This window comes from Colletes gigas, unplaced genomic scaffold, assembly GCF_013123115.1.
Source record: "Colletes gigas isolate AHSC1104 unplaced genomic scaffold, ASM1312311v1 Colletes_gigas_Sc00072, whole genome shotgun sequence".
Taxonomy (NCBI): Eukaryota; Metazoa; Arthropoda; class Insecta; order Hymenoptera; family Colletidae; genus Colletes; species Colletes gigas.
The window spans coordinates 659-9,948 of NW_025106701.1; the positions used below are offsets into that span (position 1 = coordinate 659).

The 9,290-nt window shown below is 61.6% G+C and overlaps 1 protein-coding gene across 1 annotated transcript; it reads right to left on the reverse strand.

Moving 5' to 3' along the window:
- Window positions 1–347: 347 nt before the first annotated feature.
- LOC122403753 lies at window positions 348–1,174 on the reverse strand (the record flags this gene model as incomplete). The annotated part of the gene is made up of 1 exon (XM_043407484.1): window positions 348–1,174. A coding segment is annotated over exon 1 (741 nt), but the record flags the coding sequence as incomplete, so codon positions are not given.
- Between the last annotated feature and the right edge of the window lie 8,116 nt (window positions 1,175–9,290).

Consider the following 9,290-nt stretch of genomic DNA (forward strand, 5'->3'; position numbering starts at 1 on the left):
GGCGCCCACGGGCGGAGCTTCTTCAGCACCACCCTGTACGGGCGCCCCCAAGGATCGTCATCGAGGGTCTGGAGGAGATCCTTCCATGCCCGGGTCTTGGCCCGTTTGATGGCGACCTGCAGAGCAACCCGCGCCATCCGGTATGCCTCATACAGGTCATCTGCCCTCGCTCGCGCCACGCCATCGTCCGGTCGTAGACGACGGCGCGCGCGGGCGTACTGGCGTCGGGCGCGGACACTCGCGACCCGCAATTCCGCGATCGCGGCCGACCACCAGTACACCGCCCGGCGAGGAGAAGCTCGCCCGACCCGGGGCATCGACGCGTCGCAAATGTTTGCGACTAGTACCCCGAGCCGGGCAGCCTCCTCCTCCATGCTTGGCAACTCGGCCGCCACCTGCGGCCAAGTTGCAGCGAGGGCAGCTGCCATCAGGGCGTCCTTGTCCAGGCGCCGAAGCGCCCAGCGGCGCGGTGGGGTGCCATCCGGGCGGCGGTGCCGGGACGCAGCCCCGGCGGCAGAGACCTCCATCCGGATATACCGGTGATCGGAGAGTGTCTCTGCCTCCGGGGCCACCTGCCAACCCGACACCATGCGCACGGCGTTGGGGGTCGCGAATCCAACATCCACGATAGACCCCCCATATCGCCGCACGCACGTGTGCTCCGACCCCCGGTTCAGTAACCGAAGGTCGAGCCCCGCCGCCCAGTCGCCCAGGATCCCGCCGCGAACGGTGGTCCTAGGGGATCCCCAAGCCACCGACTTGGCGTTAAAGTCCCCCAGGACTAGCACCGGCCGGGCCGCGCAGCGCTGCACGCATGCCGCGACCTCGGCCAAGTACAGCTCGAACGCGGCGTGACCGCTGCGGGGCGAGATGTAGCACCCCACTACGGCGACTCCCCCCCAGTCCACGGCGACGAAACCCCGACCGCGCTCCAGAATGGAGAACGGCGGGGACCCGTCGCCACCTCCCCATACCGTCGCCACCAAACCGTCCGCGTCGCCCACCCAATGTGGGTGATCCGGCACGCGGTACGGCTCGGCGGCGACCGCCAGGCCAACCCCCCACTCCGCGAGGACTTGGGACATCATGTCCTGTGCCGCGCGGCAGTGGTTGAGATTGGCCTGGAGGAGGAGGCGGGGCGCCGTTATTTAACGGCCGTCCCAGCCTCCTCCCGGCTGTCCGTCCCCGTGGCACCGTCCACCTCCATTGTGGACGCTGCCAGCAACCGCGGTGCTTGAACCGGGGTGGGCCCCTTCTTCTTCCCCTTCCGGGAGGGGGGAGAGCACTTTTTGCTCCCCACCCTGTGATCGGCTGGCCTCCCCATGTCCGCACATAGCGGGCAGTGGGGGGCCGCCGAGCACTGGCTCGCGCGGTGGTCATTCGCCCCGCAGCGGTAACACTGACCGCTGCGGTCCACCGGCGAGGTGCACCACTGCCTCACGTGCCCCAGCTCGAGGCAGCGGTGACACTGGGAGTGGCCGCGGCGCGAATATCCACTCGCGCCCGCCCCACCCCACCAATACGACTGCGGCGGACAGGGACACGGGTCCCACACGTCCCCAGGCGGAGGTGGCCTGCGGTCTCCGACCCGCCGTCTCCCTCGGATCACGCCCTCGGTGGGCACAGGACGTCTGCTGCGCGGTGGGCGAGTCGTCCACCCCGCAGTGCGCATTCTGTGCGCTTCGTCGGCCGGACGACGCGGTACACGCCCCGCTCGCCCAGCTGCTCCGAGCGTCTGGGCGAGTCGGTCCGCCTGCTGCGCGGCCCCTGGCCGGGTGCTGGTCCTGGGGGACTTTAACGCCAAGTCGGTGGCTTGGGGATCCCCTAGGACCACCGTTCGCGGCGGGATCCTGGGCGACTGGGCGGCGGGGCTCGACCTTCGGTTACTGAACCGGGGGTCGGAGCACACGTGCGTGCGGCGATATGGGGGGGTCTATCGTGGATGTTGGATTCGCGACCCCCAACGCCGTGCGCATGGTGTCGGGTTGGCAGGTGGCCCCGGAGGCAGAGACACTCTCCGATCACCGGTATATCCGGATGGAGGTCTCTGCCGCCGGGGCTGCGTCCCGGCACCGCCGCCCGGATGGCACCCCACCGCGCCGCTGGGCGCTTCGGCGCCTGGACAAGGACGCCCTGATGGCAGCTGCCCTCGCTGCAACTTGGCCGCAGGTGGCGGCCGAGTTGCCAAGCATGGAGGAGGAGGCTGCCCGGCTCGGGGTACTAGTCGCAAACATTTGCGACGCGTCGATGCCCCGGGTCGGGCGAGCTTCTCCTCGCCGGGCGGTGTACTGGTGGTCGGCCGCGATCGCGGAATTGCGGGTCGCGAGTGTCCGCGCCCGACGCCAGTACGCCCGCGCGCGCCGTCGTCTACGACCGGACGATGGCGTGGCGCGAGCGAGGGCAGATGACCTGTATGAGGCATACCGGATGGCGCGGGTTGCTCTGCAGGTCGCCATCAAACGGGCCAAGACCCGGGCATGGAAGGATCTCCTCCAGACCCTCGATGACGATCCTTGGGGGCGCCCGTACAGGGTGGTGCTGAAGAAGCTCCGCCCGTGGGCGCCCCCCGTCACCGAGGGTCTTGACCCCCGGCTGCTGGAGGACGTGGTCAATACTCTTTTCCCAATTCGGGTGAGGGGACCACGTCCTCCGGCGGAGGCGGCAGTCCCAAGGGAGTGGGCGGCCGAACTGGGGGTCACTCAGGGGGAGCTGGCCGCGGCCATCAGACGGCTCGGGGCGCGTAACACGGCCCCGGGTCCGGATGGTGTGCCCGGCCGGGTTTGGGTCTTGACCCAGGGCGTCCTTGGGGCTGACCTCAGGCGGTTGTTCGACCGATGCCTGAGGGACGGGCGATTCCCCCCCCAGTTGGAAGGTGGCGAGGATGGTCCTCCTCCGGAAGGAGGGTCGGCCCGCGGAGTCTCCCTCCGCATACCGGCCCATCTGTCTCCTCGACGAGGTGGGCAAGCTCTTCGAGCGGGTGATTGCTGCCCGCCTCGTCGAGCACCTGGCGCGGGGTGCCCCCGGCCTGGCCGACTGCCAGTACGGTTTCCGGGAGGGTCGATCGACCATCGACGCGATAGGTCGTGTCAGGGCCCTCTCGGAGTCGGCCGTCTCCCGGGGAGGGGTGGCTTTGGCAATATCCTTGGATATTGCCAACGCCTTTAACACCCTGCCCTGGGAGGAGATAAGGAGGGGGCTCGAATATCATCGGGTCCCCCCTTGTCTCGGGGCGGTCATCGGGGATTATCTCCGCGGCAGGTGGATCGAGTATCCGAGCCGGGATGGGCATATGCGGAGGGAGGTGTACTGCGGTGTTCCGCAGGGGTCGGTCCTCGGGCCACTCCTGTGGAACATCGCGTACGACGCAGTGTTGCGGGCCGACCTCCCCGACGGCGTCAGCGCCGTGTGTTATGCAGATGACACACTGGTGCTGGCCGTCGGGGCGCACTGGGGGAGGGCCAAGCGTCTCGCGGAGGAGGGGGCGCAACGCGTCGTCGACCGGATCAGAGGGATGGGGATGACGGTGGCGGTCCATAAGACCGAGGTGATAGCGTTCCATTCACCTCGGCAGGATCCGCCACCCCCTCTGATCCGCGTGGGTGAGGCTAATATCGAGGTGAAGCCCCAGATGAGGTATCTGGGGCTGATCCTCGATAGCCACTGGCGCTTCGAGGAGCATTTCCGCTGCCTGGTCCCCCGGCTGGAGAGGATGGTCGGGGCTTTGGGCCGGATTCTGCCCAACCTGGGGGGCCCGGCGGGCCGAGTTCGCCGCCTCTATGTGGCAATGGTTCAGTCGGTGGTCCTATACGGGGCCCCCGTCTGGGCGGACGACCTGGCGGCCTCCCGGCGCGGCATGACTATGCTGCGTCGGGTGCAGAGGCGGATGGCTCTAAGGGTCGTCCGCGGGTACCGGACCGTGTCACATGAGGCGGCGACGGTTCTTGCGGGGATGCCGCCCATGGATCTCCTCGCGCGGTCGCACGCGATGATGTATCGTCACCGCGTCGACCGTCGCGCGGGGGTGGGGGCGGTCCCGGGTGTGCAGGAACCTGCTTGGGGCGAGTTGAAGCGCCAGGCCCGGCAGTCCGTGGTGCACGCGTGGCAAGAGCGGTTGGCTCTGCCTACCGCGGGGCACCGGACAGTCGGGGCTGTTCGGCCACTCCTATGTGAGTGGCTGGACAGAGGCCATGGAAGCCTCACTTACAGGATGGCACAGGTGTTCTCGGGGCATGGCAGCTTCGGGAGATACCTGTGCCGGATAGGGAAGGAGCCGACGGCGCGTTGCTGCCATTGTGACGCTGAGCAGGACACGGCGGAACATACCCTCGAGGTATGCGCTGCATGGGAGGGTGAACGCCGTGTCCTGATCGGCGTCATCGGGCGGGATGTCTCGCTGCCGGGCATGGTGCGCGCCATGCTCGGCAGCGAGGAGAAGTGGAGGGCCGTGGCCTCCTTCTGCGAAATCGTAATGTTGCAGAAGGAGACCGCGGGAAGGGAGCGCGAGCGTCAGCGGCGTGCTGAGGCTCGCGCTCGTTTGGTGGCGAGAGAGCGTCGCCTGGGCGTCAGGCGACGCGGGCGGCCCCCTCGGCGTGGCGCATGACCCAGGCTGGGAGGGGGGTCCTGATAGGAGCCCCCTCCCGCCAGGCGGCGTAGGGTCGGACCGGATGGGGTGGCAGTGCCTCCTGTCCGGGTCCCGGCGCACGGAGCGGCACCCTCGGTGGCCTGGTGCGGCCATGAGCTGCCGGCCTCCGAGGGGTAGAAAACGGGGGTCGCGGCGGTTGCGAGTTGGGGCTCGCAGCCGCCACTAGACGCGGCCCCGGGACGGATGGCGGCAGGACGATGTGGCCTCGTCCTGCCGCTATGAGACAGGGCGATTACCGGGGGGACCGTTTGTCCCCCCGCGGGTGGGCGCAAAGCGCGGGCACGGGGAGGATACCGGAAGTATACTTCGAGCGATTCCCGGTATCCTCCCAAATCGTGCGGAAGGGTCACCGTGGGGTTTTTAGTGGGTAGGTCCCGCGCCCGTTATAATGGGCGCGGGGAATCCCACACACCCCTCCCGCCTCTCCCCAAAGAGGTGGGAGGGAGTCTTTCGAAGATTTTCCCCACGAAAAGGGATCTCCAGCAGGAGACCCCCGGTCACGGCCCTCTTCGCCCTCACGGAAGCGATGCCGAGCTCCTCCAGGGATATATTATCCCTGGCGAGCTGCATCGCCCCCGCGAGTGTCAGGTCGCCCCCCTGAGGAACGGTCAGCGTCACTGCTGCCGTTTTAGGGGGGCGCCCTGGTCGCACCTTCGCGGCCTTTCCCCTGGCCGCGGGCGGCGAGGTAGCAGGTCGCGGCTGCGAGGCCTTCCTCGCCGCCCTCTTTGCCTTCCGCCCTACCACCTCGCTCCACGACACCCCTCCTTGGGATGGTGCCGCGGAGGACGCGCGCACCGGGGCCGCGGGTAAACTACCCCCCTGGGGAGCCGCGGCCCGCGGCACCGTAACGGCCACGGTGGGTGGAGCCTTCCCTCCCCCCACCTTCGCCTTCCCCGCCCGAACCGACCTCGGTCGGGGAGGCACCGCCTTCCCGCCGACCACACCTCCGTAGAGGAGCTCCTCCCGGAAGGCGGCCAGCTTGCCGTCGATCATGTTCCCGATCCTCCTCAGAAGTTCGTCCTCTGAGGAGAATGGGGAACTCTGCGCGGGCGGAGTGCGGGTGGAAGGTCCCCGCAACACCGCCGCCGCACTCCGCTTTTTTTCCACGACTGTGGGTCGTGGTGGTGGAGGTGGAGGAGGAGGGAGGATAGGAGGGAGGGCTGCGCTGTTCCAGCGCGCCTCTGCCCTCATCCTCCCCCGTCGCTCCTCCTCCACCTGGAGCTGCAGCCGGGCATTTCGCCCACACAACTCCTGCGCCGCCTCCCCCATATTTTGCGCAGCCTCTCGCAGGGCCTCAGCCACGCTGCTTTTCTGCCCCTTTAGAGAGCAGGCTGCGGCAACCTTCTCGACCCGCCTCAGGGACGAGGAGATCCTCTCGGATATCTCCTCGGTTACCTCGTCCCTGAGGCAACTCACCATCACGACCGGGTTCATCGCCCGGTCCACTCCGTCGACGGCCTGCCCCGTCCGCTTCCTCTTGGAGCCTATGTGGCTCCTCGTGGAGGAGAAGGACGAGACTGACGCAGTCTCGTCGTCCTCCTCCACCTTCCACGAAGCCGGGCCAGGCGCTGAGTGAGGCGCGAGCGCCGTCACCCTAGCCCCAACACCGTCATCGTCCTTCCCCTCCAATATAACCCGTCCCATCCCCGTTTTATTTTGAAAATCCATGTATGAATCCCACGAGTAGGTCGGAAATAAAGGTCCACCCGGGCAGAGCCGCCTTACCCGGGTAAGCCTAATACTCCGGGGGTTCGGCAGGTGCCCCGGAGGTGGTCGCTTGGGATTGGGCCTTCTCCCCCAACCATGCATCCCATCGCCGCGCACCATAGCTTAGGATTGGAGGGCGATTTTATAGAGTCGCCATACTCTTGGCCCAGGCGGTTAAGCCAAGGCCCCCGTTTCTCCTGCCGTCACGTACCATTCACAAAACCAAAAATGGAATTATGAATGGATCGTCGTGACGACCAACAGGAGGCTTACGGTGTGATTAGCTTCAGGTACCTCGGGGTCGCTACGCCCCGTACTGCGGCCGACGATTGCCGGACACAGCCCCTGAGGGGAAATCGCCTTTCGTGTCTGCGTCAACTCTCAGGACGGCGAACGTGGTACGTTGAATGAAATCCGACAGCCCCTCGTTTTTGCGTCAACTCCCAGGAAGGTTAACGCATATCGTCGAATAGCATTCAACCTGTCTTATGAACATCCAGAGGGGCATATCAATTCTCGCCCGACAAGATGTTCACAGAGAGAGGGTGAATGCCTCTTTTAACACACACATCTTTTTCTGTATAAAAATCACCCACACGCGAGCATACACGCATCGCGATTGTCCCGTCCGCGAATGTCCACGTGTATGTGCACCGCGATTGCCCGACCGCGAGTGTCCACAAATAAATACTGTTGCACACGAACCATCATACTTTTTTTCCAAAAAAAAACCACACGCGAGCATACGCACACCGCGATTGTCCCGTCCGCGAGTGTCCACGTGTACGCACACCACGATTGTCCCGACCGCGAGTGTCCACAAGTAAATACTTTTCGACGAGCACCACTATTCAATTAAATAATACACGCGCACCGCGATTGTCCCGTGACTGAATATTAATTGAGATTGTATAGTTCTAGAGCTATTGAATGTCCGTATTCGTTGGCGACTGCCTTCGAAATGAGAAAAGACAAACGATGACGAGTGGCGAGAAAAGCAGACACATTATTAAAGTGCCGAACGCGCGGCCTACGAAGCATACATTGTAAAGCCCCGACATTTTTACTTTCCGACTTATGTAGGCATAAGTACGATAATGGAAAAAAATGTCCAGAATTTTGTTTACAGAAATACACGTTTTAAAACTCCCTGATCATAAATATTTCTTTTTACTTAATATTTAAAATATGACACCCAGAACGTACATGGAAATTGTTACAATGTATGCTTCGTAGGCCGCGCGTTTGGCACTTTAATAATGTGTCTGCTTTTCTCGCCACTCGTCATCGTTTGTCTTTTCTCATTTCGAAGGCAGTCGCCAACGAATACGGACTGTAGCGGCCATTGTATAGCCACTACACCCTTGCCAGAGTATGAATGGGAATGGAATGTAAGGATAGTTTTAAGCTTTCTATTTTTCCATTTTCCCAGGGTCTCGTGCGAGCCTGGTCGTCCTGTTAAACATTTGGCGACCAGAGCCGTGCGAGGCGTCTGTTTTCCTTCAAGGTTTCGCCTGGGCCTCGGATCACCCTGATCCGGGCCCGGTGAGCCTCTTGACTTTTATGACTCTTTTTCGCTAAACTTTTCTATACACTGAGTATTTTCCAGTTTCGTTTTTCCGTCTTTCTGTCCTGTCTCTTTTTCTCTACCTTTGCTATTAGGGTAAGAAATTGTATACTCATTTCGAAGGCAGTCGCCAACGAATACGGGCATTCAATAGCTCTAGAACTATACAATCTGAATTAATATTCAGTCACGGGACAATCGCGGTGCGCGTGTATTATTTAATTGAATAGTGGTGCTCGTCGAAAAGTATTTACTTGTGGACACTCGCGGTCGGGACAATCGTGGTGCGCGTACACGTGGACATTCGCGGACGGGACAATCGCGATGCGTGTATGCTCGCGTGTGGGTGATTTTTATACAGAAAAAAATGTGTGTGTTAAAAGAGGCATTCACCCTCTCTCTGTGAACATCTTGTCGGGCGAGTATTGATATGCCCCTCTGGATGTTCATAAGACAGGTTGAATGCTATTCGACGATATGCGTTTACCTTCCTGGGAGTTGACGCAAAAACGAGGGGCTGTCGGATTTCATTCAACGTACCACGTTCGCCGTCCTGAGAGTTGACGCAGACACGAAAAGCGATCGATAAGTCTGTAAGCTCGGTTCCTGTAATACATCGTCTCCTGACCTCCCACGCTTACGCATATGCTCGATGGTTGCCATGATTCAGGCGGAACTTAAAATGTTAATAACTTTGTAACGAAGCCTCCATCAACAAATTAGTATACTTGATTTTCGTCTTATTTTGGCCTCTACTATCGCTCATTAAAATTTTTGCTAGAGGTGGCCGAACACCCTGTATAGTGGCCTTTAGCGCAGATCGGACATTTAACTTTTGCTTGAGCGGTTACGTACGTTTGTTGCGTCGCTTTGGTTCTAATAATCCTGAATTGCGGGCTTCTGGTATTGTCTTACATTTGACTGGATATGTGCCGCTTCAGGCGAGTTTGCAAGGGTCGTAAGTGCGTCGTTGCGTGCAAATTTCGATAGAAAATGCAATAATTCCGCGAGGGTCGGCATGGCATCATCGTTGTTAAGGATTCTAAAGGAACCTTAACATCGCGAGGTTTATGATACGGACGTGACTTCTCCGCTATTTTTGAGGATTAGGCCTCCGAGACATTTTTTCTTGCTAAATTACGTTACGGTCATTAAGGAAACTCCAAACTCCACACGGGACATGGAATCCTTGGAGCTTCCTTGCCTCAGTAGCGATTGACGTATCGTAAACCCGCGTTGGCACACAGCTGCGGACCACCGGGGTCTCGCGGTCATTGGGCATTTCCCAAATTGTTTATAAAAAGGGCAACGTTCTCGCTCACTCCTGCATGGTGTACCTGGACACTGGACATCAGGGTGGGCGGGAATGTTGCA